At 37.0% G+C, this 19,540-nt stretch overlaps 1 protein-coding gene across 2 annotated transcripts; it reads left to right on the top strand.

Moving 5' to 3' along the window:
- Positions 1–7,126: 7,126 nt before the first annotated feature.
- On the top strand, positions 7,127–19,359 carry myo1ha (myosin IHa). Of its 2 annotated transcripts, none has more exons than XM_041998588.1 (32): positions 7,127–7,147; positions 10,006–10,140; positions 10,237–10,352; positions 11,564–11,762; positions 11,848–11,928; positions 12,368–12,547; positions 12,637–12,735; positions 12,836–12,949; positions 13,039–13,110; positions 13,197–13,316; positions 13,384–13,451; positions 13,849–13,954; positions 14,042–14,122; positions 14,217–14,308; positions 14,601–14,695; positions 14,806–14,852; positions 14,952–15,032; positions 15,189–15,294; positions 15,383–15,500; positions 15,592–15,705; positions 15,789–15,865; positions 15,944–16,012; positions 17,435–17,519; positions 17,618–17,780; positions 17,868–17,951; positions 18,023–18,116; positions 18,195–18,250; positions 18,329–18,464; positions 18,547–18,617; positions 18,870–18,967; positions 19,059–19,158; positions 19,268–19,359. In XM_041998588.1, exons 1-32 carry the CDS (start codon positions 7,142–7,144, stop codon positions 19,292–19,294), a joined length of 3,090 nt encoding a protein of 1,029 aa, XP_041854522.1. In that variant the 5' UTR covers positions 7,127–7,141; the 3' UTR covers positions 19,295–19,359. The 2 variants fall into 2 exon arrangements, with proteins under 2 accessions (XP_041854522.1, XP_041854521.1); XM_041998587.1 differs by lacking the exon at positions 7,127–7,147 and adding an exon at positions 9,796–9,879.
- The last annotated feature ends 181 nt before the right edge of the window (positions 19,360–19,540 follow it).

Below are 19,540 nucleotides of genomic sequence, written 5' to 3'. Positions count from 1 at the left end.
TTTTGCAAAAGTTTAGTTTTTCTTTATTTTAAAACCTAAAAAATATAAATAATAACATGGTTCTTCCAAAATTACAACAAATTTCCTACAGTAGATATTTATCAATAATTATAAGTTGTCTTTGATCAAAAGGTCTTGTAACATTTGCAGCTCTAAACAAGTTTTATTTAGCTGTGCTGAGGGAAAAATGGCTCTTTGGATTGCAAAGGTTGGAGACCGCTGTACTAAAGACTCAGCTGTAGGTACACCTTTACAGAATAAAGACGATTAACTGATAACACTATTGATAAGTTGTTCATATATGGTAATTATGGTAATTATATGGTAAAAGCAACCTTTCATATCTTTAGATATCTAAAGGTCTGAATATTTCCAAGGCTGGGGTGATGGATGTTGCCCTGTCTGATCATTCCTGTGTTTTCTTTTAGAGTGCTGTTATTGTCAACAAAAAAACCCAAACAGAAGTTATCAAAAAGGTACATTGGTGAAAATACCACTGAAATGTTTATACCAGCTTTGTCATCCTCACTTGAGCTCAGATAGAAGAAACATTTCAGTCCTGGTGCTACTGGATCTCAGTGCTGCATTTGGCAAAGTCGATCATGACATCTTACTAGAAAGGCTGAAAATCTGGGTAGGACTTTCTGGCACTGCGATTACTGAAGTCGTATTTATAAGACAGGGACTACTTGTGTTTATAGGTCACTATAAATCTGAGTGAACTAAACTAACCTGTTTAGTTCCCCAAGGCTCCATCCTGGGGCCACTGCTGTTCAACATCTACATGCTGCCACTCGCTCAAATTCTGAAAAACAACTAAATATGTCATCATAATTATGCTGATGACACACAAATCTGCATAACCGTTTCACTAGGAGACTAAAGGCCAATCCAAATACTGATCAACTGCATCGATCAAATTAAGATTAGATGTGCCAGAACTTCCTTCATTTAAATGAAGACAAAACTGAAATAATATTTTTGGGGCCAAAGAAGAAAGACTAAAAGTCAGTACTCAGCTTCAAACAGCTAAGTTCAAATCTAACAACAAAGCCAAAAATCTGGAAGTATTCATGAACTCAGGCTGAATTTTAGCAGTTATATTAAGACAGTTGTGAAATTGGCTTATACAACATATAAAGGATTAAAGGACTGATGTCTCAGCAAGATTTAGAAAAAAATGTCTATGTATTATCTTCAGTATACTGGACTACTGTAATGTTGTCCTCACAGATCACAGCTGCAGTTAGTCCAGAATGCTGCTGCTCGAGTTCTCACTAAGACCAAGAAAGTGGATCATACAACTCCAGTCCTCAGATCTTCAAAGAACTGACTTCAGAATCCTGCTGGTAGTTTACAAAACACTAAATGTTTTAGGGCCAAAATACATTCAGGATCTCCTGGTTCGTTATGAACCAACCAGATCCTTCAGAACTAAACATGGAGAGGCAGCGTTCAGCTTTTATGCTCCTCACACGTGGAACAAATGCCCAGAAAACTGCAGGTCTGCTCAGCAGTTTTAAATCAAAGTTAAAAACTTTTCTATTTGCTGCCTTTTATCAAAACTTTTATTCTTCACACTGGAAGTTTTATTTCTAGCATTTTATCCAATTTTATTTGAGCTTTTTTTTGTTTTTATTTAATTTCTTTTATTTCTTTTTAAAGTTTATTTTAAAAGCACTTTTATTGCTTTCTGCACCATGCTGTAATGTTTTTTAAAAAAAGACAAGAAAAAAAGAGAAACTCATCCACCAAATGAAGACATTTTTAAATCCAAAACATTCTATTTCATGCATGAAATCGCACAGTAACTTTAAACTTATTTTGCATTTAATCATTTTAATGTAATTTATTATTTTATTATAATTATATTTACTACTACTACTACTACTACTACTACTAAGTATTTACTACTTTTTAATGCTTTCTTTGCACCACTGTAATGTTTTTAATGTAAAGCACTTTGAATTGCCTTGTACTTGAAATGTGCTACACAAATAAACTTGCCTTGCCTAGAGAAAGGGTTCATTCTTCATTGATTCACTCAAACTAGTCAATTTTGGACTTTTTCTGCAAATTAGAGAAGCACAATTAGCAAAATTGTATTTTTGCAAGTTCAGAAGTTCTAAAATCTGTTTGCATCTAAACATATCCATTCATAATCCATTATATAAGCATATTTAAAGTAAGTATATTTCAAAAAAGTCCTGTTGTACATTGAAAGGAAGTAAAGGGCAAAATTACCTAAAGAGCCTTGTAAAAAAAACCACAGTGTCTATTTTAACATACAGAAGTCTGAATAACCATCCAGCTTAGAATAATCATGAGCATTATAACCATTACCAGTAATAAATTTAAAGCGGAATGATAAACACCAACCAGGGTTTTAAGATTTTCAGAACCCTTCACTACTACAAAGCAAGTTCCTGTTTAGTTTGTTCATGTACTCACATGATATTTACTTTTTCTTTCACTGATCTAAGATACTTTGGTCCACTTTAAACACAGATACTGTTCTTAGTGATGAGAACTAGTGGGATGATGTCATAATCAGAGTTGTTAATTTTCTTTATTTTTTTTTAGCTTTGGTGAGAAATGAGCATTCAAAATGAACAGAAATCAATGCTACAGTGATGTAAGAGCTGGCTGTACAGCAAGTTTTTTCAGAGGCTGCAAAAGAAAAGGTTTTACTCAGCCACTTGACACACACAACAATATACCAATAACTCCAGACCAAAATATATTTTAAAAATCTGTTTTCATTGAGGTTTTAGAAATAAAAATATTAGGTGTTTTTAAAAGAATAGATTATTGTTTACCTAATTCCTAATCTCATCAGACTCCAGTGAGTGTGATTAAAGCACATTAGATTAACTTATACCCAGGTTTGAAGCATTTGGATTTATTTGAATATTTCCACTTAATGAGACAGTTCAACAGTATTTACTTTTTCTCCAACTTCCTTTAAATAAAAGGTTGCATTAGATGTTAAGATTTTGTATGCAATCTGATTCTGAAGATGCTTTGTAACAGACATAACTCCATACAGCTGAATATAATTATGTTAAAATTATTTAATAGCATTTTCACTGTGTTGCACTGTATATTTTTACACTGGACCTGAATACTTTAATCACCACTTTTAGACTACACAGTGAGTTTTAACTCTCAGCCATATGTTTTTATCAGATAATCAGTTAATGCACTGGTAGAGTATTGGTCAGTATTATCACACAAAGCTACAGGTCTTGTCACACCATCTTCTTTTCTTTCACAAAACAGATGGACTGCTGGACTTCCCAATCCTGTTCTCCACAAGGATCAAAGAAAGTCCTTTCTTGAATCAGAAAGGTCAGCGGTATTGACCTTTGAGTGGCCTATTTCAACACCAAAGCCTCTGGTCTGAGGCGATGTCAGGCCTTTTCAGTAACCTAAAGGGTAAGGAAGGAGCAAAAGTCCTCGTTTTCACAGATGATTGATTTTAAAAGAACCTTATTTCCAAAAGAGCTTTTATTAAGTGTTTATGTGGCACATCCGATACATGGTGTGTCCTGTAAGGACAGACACTCAGAAGTCATGCTGTTTCGATCACGTGTTAAGAACTTTGTCAATCTAAGTGAGATGCTAATTAATATTTTGTACATTAAAGAAAGGTAGAAGGAGATCTAAAGAAGATCCAATTACATTTGTCTGTTTCTCATGCCTTTTAATCAAGACAGGCAATTTATGTGTACTAGCAAATTGTCCAACATGGGGTATGAAGTAACCTCACTGACCCATCACTTTGGAGTAATGACAGGCCCAACCTTCGCTACGCTGCCCTAAAAAATTAGAATAATGGACTATGAAAGCATGAGAGATCCAAAGAAAAGGACAGAGAAGAAAGAAAGCCTTTGGAAAAATAGGAATTAGATAGGAAGATGGAGAGAAATAAAGAGAGGGGAACACTGAAATGGACAAAAAATAAGAAGGAGAGGGGGTGGGGGGGGTGGGGGCAGAAATGGTGTGATGTGAGTGTTATCATCAGCTCTCATTCTCAGCATGGAATCCATAATGGGAAAATCAACCTCTCTGACTCCTGTGTAATTGGATTTGCTGGGTCTCGTGCTGAATCAGAGCCCAGTGGGTAGCACAAAGCTTGTTAAGATTGGACAAGCATTGCTGGACTGGAGGAGAGGTGGGGCAATGGCAGAGGTAACCTTGACAACTTCTCTGGAGTAGAGAGTAAATAATTAAATATGTTGAACACTCAACCGATCATACATCATAGCCAATTGACTGAAAGCTTTCCAGACGTTAATCAGTTCATAATCTTGCTGAAACCTGAGCTTTTCTTACATATACGTCACTGGAGCAGAGGAAAAGGACACCAGTGTTACCTTGGAGAGTGTGTTTTCTAACAGTGGTTACCAAGATACATAAGCAAACACATTATTGGTCCAACTTGCTACAAGTGTGATGCTACTTTATGTTTTGACAGGAGAAAACCAAACATTCACAGGAAATCAAAATTCCTGTACAATATCACTACCTGTTCAGTGGTGGCATGTACAGAACTGCATCTGCAACCTTTCATTGAAACATTTTTCAGGAAAATAAATAATTGTTTGCCCACCTCTTTAGTCCAGATTTAAATATCCAACTATATAGATTATTACCAGATAATTCCTAGATTCATAATGACCTTAGTAAGCCCCTCACTTTTTCTCAAAACAAATCCTAACAATAATCTTGAATTTCTATTTTATTGGATTCTGTATTACATTGTTCACATTACTGAATAAATAACCATTTTATTTATGTCAAGCTACTTGCAAAAATAATTACAATATACATTTGGTAGCAACTATTTAATGGTTTCATTCTAAACTGAAAAGAAAGAACTAGGAACTTTAGCTTCATATATATTCGGCTTTATTGATCAACATTTCAGTGCACTTTTTTGTTGAAGTTTTTTTTAAACTATGTTTTAATTGATTTTTTCTCTCTAATGTGAGGATGTGTTTATCTAACAAGCATCTACATGTGGGTTAGCCCCATATGAAACATACCAGAGGCCAAAATAATGCTATGGCGGATATGTTGATGAGCAAAGTGCAAATGGAGGGTTTGCAATGCTTTTTTTTGTTTTCTTTGTGTATTTAAGTATGTGTGTACGTGTGTGTGTTTTTAAATTATTATTTCCAGGGATCAGTACTTCACTGCAATCCTAGATGTGTCATGCAATTATTTTTCATCAAAAATAAAAATTTGCTAGACCTGACACTGGCCCTCGGTGTGCAATGATCGTGATAATGTAAAGATTTTAAAAGCTTATGATGCAGAAAGGATGCATGTTGTATGGACTTGTTTGGTGAGTTATATGTTTAGAAGATGGATAGTCAACTCCAGAACACACCTAATTATAACTGAAAGAATTGCCAACAGCTTGTTTTAAATTCTGTACAAGCCTCTGCATTAGTTTGAATCAAGGTGTGCTGTAGCAGGGAAACATCCAAAGCCTACAAGACCCTCTCCAAAGAGCTCTGGAGCTGGTGATCCCTGCTTTAGAATAATATAATAATCTGTGTTGTACTTTTATTTTGATAGAGGCAAATCAGGGTAGCTCCCTCTTCTTTGATGTATTTTAAGCTAACTATCAAGACCAGTGGTGAAATAAAGGTGCACTTTGTAGAGTATTTTTTTAGTAGAAAATGCCACTGTTGTTTCTGTTAAATGTTATTTCTGTTAGACACAGGAACCACATTCATCATGTTTGTGTTTGTATACGATTGTCAAAAGGTACAAAAAATTCTTATATCGTTTTATGTGTTTTTTTTTTAATAATCTGACTTCCACTAAATTAACTCTTACACACCAATATTATCCATCACAGAAGAATAATGTTTTTATCACTAAATATTTTTAGAAAATCTTTCAAAATAGTCATGAGACCTTCTCATGTCATGTCAGAGGTGTAAAAAAATGGGAATGGATTTTGTGAACAGTGTGTGAAGTATCTTCTTAGGCTTTTTTGCATGAGTATGATGCCACACCAGCTGGTTAGCATGCTAACATCTATCTGTGTTTCTCTGCAACACAATTAACAGATGTATTTGACTTAATCTTGTTACTGTTTAACTATTTATTATTATTTATTTAACTTTATTGAGCATTGTAGGCGATTATGTTATTGTTTCATCTTAAAGAGACACCTTGTGTCCAACAGATGTGCAGAAATGAAAACAAATTGCAACATAACTTGGTCGGATTGGCAGGATTCTTTGTTAGTCACCCCCCTAGCACAGCTATAAGTCTTCCTCTCTGCTCACATCCTGTTATTTCTTCACTTTCAGCTCCTTCCTCAACAAAATAACTAAACATAAGCATAGGAACTGTAGTTAGCGCATATACAGTTCTGGTTGTATATGTGCATCAGGCTTATAGCATTTTACTACAAGTGCAACTCAGACTGTCTCAAAACATTGGTCCTCTTCTGACCAACACTGCAATGCTGAATACAGTCAGATCTGATTGCTAATCAAAGATCAGTAATCAGACCTCAACGTGCCAGCTGGAAGAATGTGACTGGGGGCTTTCATTGTGGTAGTGATGTAATGGAGCCTGGAGAGAGAAAAAGAGAAGAGGAAGAAAGGAAGAAAGAAAGAAAGAGGTAAAGGGGGATGAATCATGAGGTTTGGATCTTGTTTCTGTATTGTTATGTTACACTCAGTAGAGCAGTAGATACTCAGGTAAGCACTGAATAAGATCTCTCTGTCTCTCCACCTCCAGACATGAATGATTAAGCACTCAGCCCATGGTGCCCTAAACCTGAGTAAAGACCCTGTGTTCATTGGCCTCCATGCAGCATCTCCAACATCAGCACAAACTGCACAGACGAGCTACTGGACATGACAGAGAAGACAGTAAATGTATTGTTTCAATAGCATGATAAAATCCCGACTTTTGCCAACAAACTGCCAAGAGTGGTTCCCCCACTCCTGTAGTGGTTCAACTAGTTGCCTCTATGCAAACAGACTCACTACATTTGTCTATTTTCTGTGGTGAGGAGGCCTTTTTTCTTTTTTTTTTTCCTCTATTTTTTAATTTTGAGCCAGACTGAGCAGCTGCTTCTGGTTAGCAGACAATCCTATCGTCGGAAATGCAGGTTTGGCTTTACTTGTGTTGCAAAAATACCATTTATCTTGTCACAGTTTAAATAGCACTTTGCCAGTTTTGTTGGTAACAGAAGTGTAATAGCTGAAAGAGAATTTCTGAGTGGTGTTGAGAGAACTTGCCTTGAGGCTATACTGATCTTAGTCCCAGTATTAGTCTGTAGGTTAGGATGAGTCATGATCACCTCCGAAATGAAAAATGTCTTGGAAACAGGATTTGTAGCAGAAAGGTAGATGGAATGATCAATAATTGCTCACAAATATTAAGTGAGCAATTGTTAGAATCAAATGAATTAGCCTACTGGCACGAACATTTTTGATCCAATTTATGTATAGTATGCAAAAGTGTGAAAACATAATTTGCATTGATGCATCTGAGAATTTCTAAGTTTTGACACACTATAACTCTGTTTAATTGTTATATAATGTATTGTCCAAAAATCCCCAAAATAACTACACAAATAAAAACACAATATAAATGTTGATTAGCATTAGAGGTGATGTTGGGCAGATAAGTTCTAAAAAAAAAAGTTATAGTAATTTTCTTTCATGCTTTTAGTTGGTGAAGCCCAGTTACATTTTAGCATCAAATAATCAGGTACAACTTTTTGTAAGGGGAGATTAACTTTCGCGTTTGTGTGTAAATCATTCAGATAACCTAGTAGCCACTCCTCCTTCCCCCATCTAAAGCTACCTCCACTTCTCCCACAGATGAGGTCACTCTGTCTCAGGCAATGCTGACACTCTAGACCAAGATGAGGGACCATCTCTTAATTAAAATACAATTGGTTGTACTCTGAGGTAGTATAGCAATTCATCTGATCTGACAGTGGCTTTCAGGATTAATTGCATCAGACATCGTTGCCTGTTGTTTAATTATCATTTGATTGAAAATCTAGCTAATTCAGTGTCTTAGATATATAAGGCTGCAAATAGCACATGCATGAGGATCAACCTTTTCAGTTGTCAGGTGCTTTTTTCAGTTCAGGCTCTCTTGTCCTCCCGGATTGAGAACGCCCCTTTAGTGTTCAGCCTTTCAGGCCCAGTGTCATTAGAAACACTTCTGTTTACTGCAGACAGCTTTCTTTAAAAAGAAATAGCTGCAGGGACACCAAAAGAAACCTGAATGGAAAACAGCAAACTTTCAGATTTAGTCAGAAAACTGTAAACATTTGCATTATTATCACCACTGAATTCATTAATCCTGCCCTTGACAGGAGCTTATCTGTTCATGTTATTACTTGTAACACCGTATGGCAGATCCGTAAGTCACGCTGTCTTAGCACATTGTCTGCTTGTGCTGCCTTGAGAGAAGTTTGTTCCCATGAAGGAAGGGGGTGTCATGGATACCCCACACCAGCACTGCTACCATCACATCGGTAGATTGATTCTGACGTCCAAAAAGGGGTTCCTTCAATGATATTGTTCACCTGTCTCATTGGCTTAAAGTGGGTGGGAGGGAGGGGTTGCTTTGGTAAGGGGGTCGTGTGAGGGTTATTGGTGGGGACATGGGGTGAGGAGTATTGTTGAAGAGAGGGGTGAGAGGACTTGGGGCTGCAGTGCTGACAGGTGGAAAAAAAAAAAAAAAACACTCATCTGACTAGCCTCCTCCACCCTTCCATGGGGCCCTGTATGAGCAAAGTAATGAAGTCCAAATTACAGCACAGGATTGCTAAGAACAAGCCTCTATTGTTTGCCCTCGGGGCACACTAAAGCAAACTAAATGAGTGTCACAGCAAGCAGCGGGGCACAGACCGTTACTGCACTATTTAGTCTGTCCCGTTGTCTCAAGATGGCCCCGTTTCAGAGGTTCTCAGATTAGACAAATACTGCTGCCCTCCTCCCCCTCGGCCCCTGCATCCTTCGCCTTCACCCTTCCTCCGTACAGCTAACCCTCCCCAACTCCTCACCCCAAAATAGGCCAAATCTCCTCTATTGTGTTTCGACTGCCTAGTGTGAAATTCACTGTGACGTTAAATGTTTTCTAATGAATAATTACTGAATAGATATGCAGGGGGAATATGTGTAATGGATTGTAGACTGCATTTTAAAGACGTCTTTTTTGTCTCTGCTCCGTGGTATTTACAGGACAAAAACACTTGGCCTTTCTCAGAAGAAATGAGGGCCATAGGCGGAGGACAGAGCAGGGGAGGAGGGAGTGAGGAGGGCTTTGTGTCAATTAGATCCAATGGATTATCTTTTTTTAATGTTTTTACGGAGAGAGTTGAGAATCAAAGGACTTTTGCTTCCAAAAGAGAGAGAAAAAATACAAAACCAACAAAAGCTGTAAAAAACCTTTGGTCTAAGTGTTGGTGCTGCGAATGCAAAACAGACTGGTGGAATTTTTTTTCCCACTATGCTTCTTAAATGTGCCACAGGCTCCGCCAGTCCATTTGCACACTGTGTTGTGTTTGGTTTGTGCAGCAGCTCAAGGGAACCATGGGCAGCCAGCCAGGGTCCTTGTGTGTTGTGTAGCAATGATTATCTTCTGTCTGTTCATCTGCACAATCACACAACTTGCTTTCAAAGACATTTAGGACCTCTAGACCCCTCATTTCAATAGAACTAACAGACACCATGTTTGTGCTTTTTCTGGTGTTTTTTAAAGCACTGTCCTCTCCCATGGAGCCATTTTTTCGCACATTCATTCATCCAGCTGCAGTTGTAATTATACATGACTGAAGTTCTATTAAATGTTCTCATAAATGCTCAAACTTTAGACAAGGTAGTATTATGTTTTCTGTTATTTTTATTTTTAATTTTTTTTAGAAAGCTCTGTCATTTAAAATACTTTTCGTGCTCTGGTGCTAAGCATTTAGCTCCCATAATATTTATACCACTTGTTGCTTAGGGTCTGCTAGACATGGAGGGTGCCCTGACAGCTAGGGATCGTGTGGGAATCCAGGACTTTGTCCTCCTGGATGAAACCACAGAGGTGGCCTTCATCAGCAACCTAAAAAAACGTTTCAGCAAAGATCTCATCTATGTGAGTCTCGGAAAAGATAATTTAAACCCTGCATTCAACAAATGTGTGCCATTTTTGTCGTAAGCCTAATAGTGTTTTTTTTCTTTTCTCTTTTAGACTTACATTGGCACACTGTTAGTGTCTGTCAATCCATATAAGGAGCTGGATATCTACAATAAGAAACAGATGGATGTTTACATGGGTGTCAACTTTTTCGAGCTTCCACCACATATGTGAGTATGTAGAGAAAACTATGACACCACTGCAATATCTCATAAATGTCAAATAATTCAAAATGGTTTCCTGGTTTTAGTTATTTTTCTGGAAAAGTAAATTAAAAAATTTGCTTTATTAAAAACACAGGCCACATCATACCAACATAATTCAATGCTCTTTTCATTACAAAGACTCAGATTTTTCTTTCTGCAAATTTGAATTTATTTTACATGATAGACTCAATCAAACACTTGTGTTGCACAAATCTCTGCGGAGGTGTCCCACTTTTCTTTCCAAAGGGGCTGTGTTGCTTAAAAAATATGGAGTGTTTATAGTTTGAAATCCAGTGATTCTTTTTTTTTATTATTATTATTTTTACCACTTGATCTTTAAAACTTATGTGAGCTTGGCAGTATGATCATTATCTCTTTTGTCAGTCTTCAAGAAGCTGGGAATAATCTCATCCATTAGTATTTTATGTCTTTTTGTTAACAGGTATTTATGGTGCCTTTTATAAAAATTATTCCCTTAATACATTTTACAAGCATGCATAGGTGCACTCACTGTAGTGGTCCTGGTGGGGGTCACTCCAAGCTCACTGGATCCAAGCTGAACAAATTTTTCTTGGTCTTGTTTGACCAAAAACACCTTCCCAGTTTTCTGTGAGGGTTCTTTTACTCTGCTGTAATATGTTTAATTTTGCAGAGGTACGAGCAAGGGTTTCTTTCTTGGACATCATGCTCAGAGGTTGTCATTATTCAGTGACTTTAAAAATAGTCCGAGCTTTGACATTAACTCAGATTTACATAAATACATTCTGTCCAAAGCATTTATTCTGTCCTTTGAGTCATTTTAGGAGGGTTACCACTGTATCTCTGAATAGTGGAACAACTGCTCATCATGTGCTGACCTTTTGTTTTCCATGGACATTTTATCAGCCAGCAATCCTCTTGATCTTTTAATTTTGTTGTTCTTGCTGACCAAGAAGGTAGACATAGACAGATACAGAGAGCAAATCACATTGAAAAGTTAATATATTCACACATATTTTAAATACAGTTTAGTCAATGACTAGGTATACTAAACTTGGTGGCCTGTAAATCAAATACAGTAAACATAATTATTCATAATTATATATATTTGTTAAATACATTGAAAATCTTGATGAACTTTTCCAGTTGATTAAGATTTAACCATAATATATAACGATTGCTCTACATCATTACAGATATGCCTTAGCAGATAATGCCTATCACACCATGCTGACGGAGTTCAGCAATCACTTCATTCTCATCTCTGGTGAGAGCGGAGCAGGAAAAACTGAGGCCTCTAAGAAGATACTGCAGTATTACGCGGTCAGCTGTCCCAGCACCAATTTACTAAACACTGTCAGAGACAAAATGCTCATGTCCAACCCTGTCCTGGAGGTCAGATCACTTTTGTAATTACATGTCTAGAAGTGGGTGAAGCTAAAAATGATTTTCTGACTGATTTTACTGTGTTTTACTTCAGGCTTTTGGGAATGCCAAAACACTAAAAAATGACAACTCAAGTCGATTTGGGAAGTATATGGACATTCAGTTTAACCGCCAGGTAAGGGGTCACAGAAGCGAAAGAGCTTAAGCAATTACTTAAAAGGGGGGAAAAAGAGAGAAAAAAAACGAGCATTGACTTTTTTCTCCCCGCTGTGCTTTATTTGTTGCATAATTTGTTGTCTTATGATAAGGAGCTGAATAAAAATGGAAAAACACAAGGACAACATTTACATATCAGCACTGAAAAAAAATTGAAAGAACTGATTCAAGGTTAATTTTAAAACACAGGAAGTTATTAAATAAATAAAAAGACAACTTGTCAATGTCAAATTTGTTTGACTGATTGGTAACTTCTTCTCACAGGACTGAACTTTAAAAGCAGATACATCTTTAAAAGTCCTAAATTTAGACTATGGACAGTATGCTGTCTTTTTCTTTCGTTTTTTTTTTTTTTGCAAGTAGTAGAACTCTTGTTTTTGTGATCATGATATCCATAGGGGGATGCTGTTGGAGGCCACATACTGAACTACCTACTGGAGAAGTCAAGGGTTGTGCATCAGAATCATGGGGAGAGAAATTTCCACATCTTCTATCAGCTGGTGGAGGGAGGATCAGATGACCTGCTGCAGCAGCTTGGCCTGGAGAGAAATTGCCAGCAATACAATTATCTAACACAAGTATGTATGAACTGGTGAAGCTTCTATAGACATAACTGTAGGACAGTGGTCCGCTTGACATTTTGTTTTATATTTATTGTTTCTAACAGGGGGAGTGTGCCATTGTAGCATCCATCAATGACAAAAATGACTGGAAATCAGTCAAAAATGCACTGCAAGTCATCGACTTTGATGAAGTTAATACCAATGTAAGGTGGATGGCATCTCAGATGCCTTGACTGACAGTGGAACAGCTGTTTTTGGTTATTATTTTTTTTGCAACGCAATTAAAATCATAATTCTGTGCAGCACTTGTTTGAGGTGGTTGCCAGTGTCCTCCACTTGGGGAATGTTCAGTTTGACACTGACAATAAGGGCCATGTCCTTTTGAACAACAACACGGAACTGAACTGGGTTTCAAATGTAAGGAAACAAAAAAAGCTAGTTTAAAATAATCAGAATATGTCCAGCATACACCGGCATACTGTTTCTCATTTATATTTTCCCTGCAGCTGCTGGGTGTAGATGCCCACAGTCTTCAGGAGGGATTTACATTCAGGAAGATTGAAGCCAAAACGGATCAGGTTCATGCACATTAAACTGTCTTCAGTTTTGTTAAATGATAAGTTTGTTTTTCTGTTTTAATTTACTATGTTTTCACACTTTACAGGTCTTAAGTCCATTCACAATTGATCATGCCATCTATGCCAGAGATGCCCTGGCAAAAGCCATATATGGACAGACCTTTACTTGGCTGGTAAACAGGATTAATGAGTCCATGGAGAACAAGGTGAAGACAAGGGTTTGGATAACAAATCCTGGTTAATAAAGTGTTTTTAATAAAGTCTCTCTGATAGGATGCCTCACAGAAGACTGTTATAGGGCTTTTGGACATATATGGATTTGAGGTTTTCTACGTAAACAGGTACGTGGTATCTAATATTTTGGCACTCTGGCACAGTCGCCTTGCAGCATGAAGGTTCTAAGTTCAGACCTGCAGATGGGCTAGGCGGTTTTTTTAATGTGGCATTTACATTAACTCTTTATGGATGCTTGAGTTCTTCTCACTGTTTAATTGGATTGAAAGTAGTTGTTTGAATGTGTCTGTCTCTCTGAGATAGCTCTGTGATGGACTTGTGACCCAGGTTATGCTGCAGCCTCCTGTGACCACCTGAAGGATAAAACAGAATAGCTGAGGAATGGATGGGTGGAGGGTTGCTTTAGCTTTTGCTAATGGAAATACTAAATACTTTCTAGAAAATAAACTCTCAGAACAACATATTTGCTGAGCTTGGGCTCTTTCACTTTACTCTGTTCCTCAGTTTCGAGCAATTCTGTATAAACTACTGCAATGAGAAACTTCAGCAGCTTTTTATCCAGCTGACACTCAAAAATGAGCAGGATGAATATGAAGCAGAAGGAATTGAGGTAACTTGATATCAACTTGAAAAAGTCATGTATTAATAACTTTTTACATCATTTTGTTTGTAACAATCCGTTATTTTATTTTTCTAGTGGGAACCGGTTCAGTTCTTCAACAACAAGATTATATGTGACCTGGTTGAGGAGAAACACACAGGAATCATATCAATACTGGTGTGTATTGGCCAGGCCATCTATTTATAGATTGAAAAAAAGTAAAAAAGAAAACACATAGCAGAAAATAAAATTGCTTCTGGTCACCCTGCAGGATGAAGAGTGTCTCAGACCAGGTGACACCACTGATCTCACCTTCCTGGAAAGATTAGAAGAAAAGATGGGAAATCATCCCCACTTCGTGACGTGAGTTCATTTCTCACATGGAGCGTTCCATGAACAATGAGGTGTTGAAACTTTACTAAAGCATATCATTTGGCAATTGAACATTCAACATGATTATTTTGAGTCTTGCACTCAGTAATTAACTGTAAATTCAGTCTAACTGAAAGACTCAAAGATTTTTCTCATTGCTAAACCCATTCACCAGTGTTCTGTTAATGGGAGTCATCAATGAGAGAGAGACAGAGGATTAGGATTAATCTAAAAAGCCTCTCACTCTTTATCCCTTTGACTGTCTCCATCTCTGCAACTGCAGGCACAAACTGGCTGACAAAATGACACGTAAGACTCTGGAGAGGGGAGATTTCCGTCTTTTGCATTATGCCGGGGAGGTCACATACTGCGTTGTGGGTAAAAAGAACTATGGTCTTTGGCCTTTTTATTCACACATCTAAACATTTTTATTTCTAATCATTTATTTAAAAGCTCCAAATATTTATGTTTGTTCTGTTACACTCCAGGTTTCCTGGACAAAAATAACGACCTGCTATACAGAAATATAAAAGATGTAAGTCTGAAGTTTTATAGTTCAATGAGACAGAACTGCTACGACCGAAGAGTCTTTTATTGGTTCATGTTGTAAATATGTGAACCCTCTGTCTAACAGCTGATGTGTCAGTCTAAAAATGCCATAGTCAGAGAGTGCTTCTCCATCATGGATCTAGACAACAGGAGAAGACCAGAAACTGTAAGATCATCTATGTTTGGCTCCTTTTATCCTTCATCACTACCATCTGATGCTATACTTCATTCTCTCAGAAACGTTTATCTTCTTTTGTAACAACAGTTGAACAGCTCTATAATCTGATGAGCTGTTATTAGTACACTCACCTTATTTCTGTAGGTGGCAACTCAGTTTAAGAGCAGCCTGGTGAAGCTGACAGACATGCTCACAGCAAAAGAGGCCTGGTACATACGCTGTCTGAAATCTAACGAGTCCAAGAAATCAGGTACATGAACTGAGAGTGAATCCATGTGGAGAAGATGGAAATGCATGAATTTGATTAAATCATTCTTGTGTCTGTCACACAATCACAGGTCAGTTTGATGAAGCACTGATCAGACACCAGGTGAAGTATCTGGGCTTGATGGAGCATCTCAGAGTCAGACGAGCTGGTTTTGCTTACCGACGCAAATATGAGGTTTTCTTAAAGAGGTATTTCAACAGCTGTCCTTTGAAGTATTTATTTATGTTTGATTTTTCAGTTAAAAAATGCGCTGTGTATGTTATGTGGCTGGTCTTGCAGATACAAACCTCTGTGCCCAGCCACCTGGCCACATTGGACAGGACCGCCTGCTGATGGAGTGGAAGTGCTGGCTCAACATCTGGGCTACTTGCCAGATGAGTACAAAATGGGACGGTGAGGACAGCTTTCTCATTTAACTTGGCTAACGGACTGCAAGCCAGGATTAACTAGAACAGCTCATTATTTGATTTTTACAGAACTAAAATATTCATTCGTCACCCAAGGACACTTTATGCCACAGAGGATGCTTATGAGAAATGTAAACATGACCTGGGTGAGTTTCAATAAAATCTTAAAATCCCTCATCATCAGCTGCTGCAAAAGGATTTAGTTTTATGCTCTGGATTTGCAGCAACAAAACTTCAGGCCAAATACAAAGGATACAAGGCAAAGGAAGAATTCCAAAAGCAGAAGGAAGCTGGTAAATGCAACAACATGTATCACAGAGCAGTGTTTGAAAGTATTCAATTCCTTTCACATTTTCATAACATCTGCAAGCATTTTATATAAATCATGAGACTGTCACAAAAGTTCTGAAACTCGATAACAACCTAATTAAAATAATGAATTTGGTCATATATTTATTAAGGAAATAATCCCATATTACAAATCTTTGGGTGATACAACAATTTGATGTCATTCTGTCTGACCCTACCTTTATAGTTTTAAACCCATTCCTTGGACCATAGCAGTTTTAAATCGGGGATTTTTGTTTCCTCATATGAACTGTTAGTTTTTGGTCCTTTCACAACATTCCTGTTGGATTAAGGTCATAATAAATTACGTGGACAGTCCCTAGCATAATCTTTATCCTTCTTTAACCATTCTTTGGTTCTCTTTGGAACTCACTTACTTCAGTTAGGACAAAGATTTTTTTTTATTACATTTTTTAAAGAATTCACTAGGATATAAAAGAGATTAATGTACCATTATTGATGGAAAACAAAAAATAAACTCAAACCAAGATACAACCCCAACCATATTTTATAGACAGGAAAAGATTTTGGCTTACTTTCCGCAAACAAAACACATCTCTGTCATTTAAAGGCAGTTAAAGCCAAAGAGAAAGGACCCACACGAAGGACCACAAGGCAGAAGAACATAAATATTAAAATGTGCTGTGACAAATCTTGAATCAAAGCTCAATAACAAAATTAATAACAGGTTTGAAAACATTTGATAATACCTTGATAAAGAAAAGCTTGGGAAAAATGATAACCAGGACAGGATTTCCAATGATGTGGTGTAAAACTAACTAGAATAAACCAGAACATGGAAAGTTAAAACTAAAGCATTACAAACCAACATAAGGAAGTAAAACTAGAAACAGTAATCTAACTATAACTAAAAGGAAAAAAAAAGAAAAAAGAAAAAAAAAAATCAGAACTAAAACCCACCATTCCTGACAATCTCCTCTGTTTTGGTCTCAGGCCTTCAACAAGCATTATTTCAACAGTGTCATTCACATGATCTATAGCAAAATCCAGCAATGTAAGCTTTGGAAAGTAGTGGCTTTCTTTTTGTAGCCCTGACACAGACACTGGTTCAGTGTTCTCTGATGATGGATTCAGTTTGGTAAGAAGTTGTCTGAGCTTCTTTGAGACTTTCTGTGTTTGTGCCATTTTCCCTGTTTCAGAACTAAAACACAAATTTGATTGGTTAATTTGATTCTCTTTGGAAACTTTTAGCACTTGCATGAAAATGTGATGATGTTTCTGCTAATATTTATGCAGAAATATAGCTAATTCTTTACTTCAGTTCAAGCACCACATCATGATGTACAGGTTTGTGTATCATGGGTAACAAAAAAAATGCAACCTCTATTACATATTTTTGTCTGAAGCCACTAAGATTGAAACGTGTTGGAGAGGAGTGCAGGCTAGAAAGGAGAGAGAGAAGAGAGCCTGGGCTGTAAAAGTCATTAAGAAGTAAGCAAGAGGTTTAAAGTTATGTATTATCACAGCAACATCTTTCTTAAGACTGCTGTAGCATTTTTACTTATAAAGTATTTCACCATTTATTTCAGATTTATCAAGGGTTACTTGACCAGAGGGCAAGCAAAAACCACAGACAACTCTGAGTACCTGCAATTTGTGAGACAAAGTTACTTGAATAGACTAAAAGACAACCTGCCTAAGACTGTTTTGGATAAGACCAGCTGGTTAACACCACCACCTGTGCTGACAGAGGTAGGCTTTTTCAGTATATACGCTGAATACCATAAACATTTAGACAAGTTTTATTTGGACTTTGCATTATTTTATTCTCTTTTTAAGACATCAGAAATGTTGCGTAAACTTCATTATCGTTTAATGGTGCGGAAGTATGTAAGAGGAATCACACCCCAGAGGAAAGCACAAGTAAGGCACATCAAATACATCCTATAGTACAATGTGGAATCAGTTTTTCAATAGCATTTTTGTGCTTTCAGCTTCAACTGAAGATTATCACCAGCTCCATCTTCAAAGGCAAGAAGGACAATTATCCACAAAGTGTCCCTCAGCCTTTTGTGGACACAAGAATCAGTAAGTCTCAGAAAAAGTCCCACAGGGCCATTTTTCCTTTGTAAATACTATAATGTTTATATCACTTAATGTTTCCAGGTGACCAAGACATAAACATGAGGGTTCTCCAAATGATCCGCAATGAGCAGATTAAGGTAATAAAATTGCATTATCACAAAAAAAACATGTCAGAATCACATCCCACACAGCTCATTGTATTGTATATTCTACAGTACAGCGTTCCAGTAATAAAGTATGACAGAAATGGCTTTAAGCCAAGGCCAAGGCAGCTCATCCTCACTCAGACTGCTGCTTATCTGGTGGAGGAGGCCAAGATCAAACAGAGAGTGCTATATGCCTCTCTTAAAGGTCTAACCAACATAATGTGTATTTTACAACCCATCAAGGGTGTTTTTTTACAGTGTAAAAACTCTTATTTTACTTGTTGCAGGTATTTCAGTCAGTAACTTGACTGATGGCATCATTGTATTCCATATAACATGTGAGGACCCAAAACAAAAGGTAAATAGATATGAATAATCCAGTAGATATTTAGGATTTTTAGATTTTTTTTCCACAAATGTACAAGTTATGTTTATTCATAGTATGAACAGAAATATCCAAACCTACATGGAGGCTTTTAAATGTTTTAGTAGAAATGTGTTGAAATAAGAAACACGAGACATAGACCTAATTTAAAGAAAAACATATTTTTAAGTACAAAAACTAAAGTATATCCTTTTGTCTCTCTATATTTTACTCTGGTTATTTTAGGGGGATTTGGCAATGCAGTGCGACCACTTGTTTGAGTTCTTGACCAAGCTCAGTGCCATTGCCAAAAAGGAAAATGTGATCAAAGTGGTTCAGAGCAGGTGAGTTTGAGCTCTGAAAATAGGAGTGATTTAAAACAAACATTGATCTAAAAGCCCCCCCCCCTTTTTTTTTTTTTGCATTAATTGTTAGTATAAAGATTCAAATCCAGGCAGGGAAAGAGAGTGCAGTGGACTTCAGCACTGGGCAGGAGCCCATGGTTTACAAAGCCAAGAATGGACACCTCATGGTGGTGAGTCGAGTCCTGTGATAAAGTGAATGGACTTTTGATTTGTTTCAAGCTTTGGCTTTAAACTAACCTTTAAACAAAAGAAATACATTATGGCTGTTTGTCACTCTAGGTTGCCACACGGACACGGCCACGGTAATGTGTGAGGCTGAGGAGACACACAAGAAGCCCCTGCATATTTCATTACGAGACCCCTAAGAAGAGAATCAGCATGTCTACAGGACACACACACGACCAGACAGATGCAGCCCATGACTTAGTCATAAGATTGTTCGATATAAACCAGAAAGTTTTACAGTTTTTCCTGTACTTAAGCACATCACCTCAAAGCAGTTTGACTTGATGAAAAACTTAAATATCTGCAATAAATTTTTATTTAAAATCA

Source organism: Melanotaenia boesemani, chromosome 11 (genome assembly GCF_017639745.1).
Source record: "Melanotaenia boesemani isolate fMelBoe1 chromosome 11, fMelBoe1.pri, whole genome shotgun sequence".
Classification (NCBI taxonomy): Eukaryota; Metazoa; Chordata; class Actinopteri; order Atheriniformes; family Melanotaeniidae; genus Melanotaenia; species Melanotaenia boesemani.
This window is presented reverse-complemented; position numbering and strand designations above follow the sequence as displayed.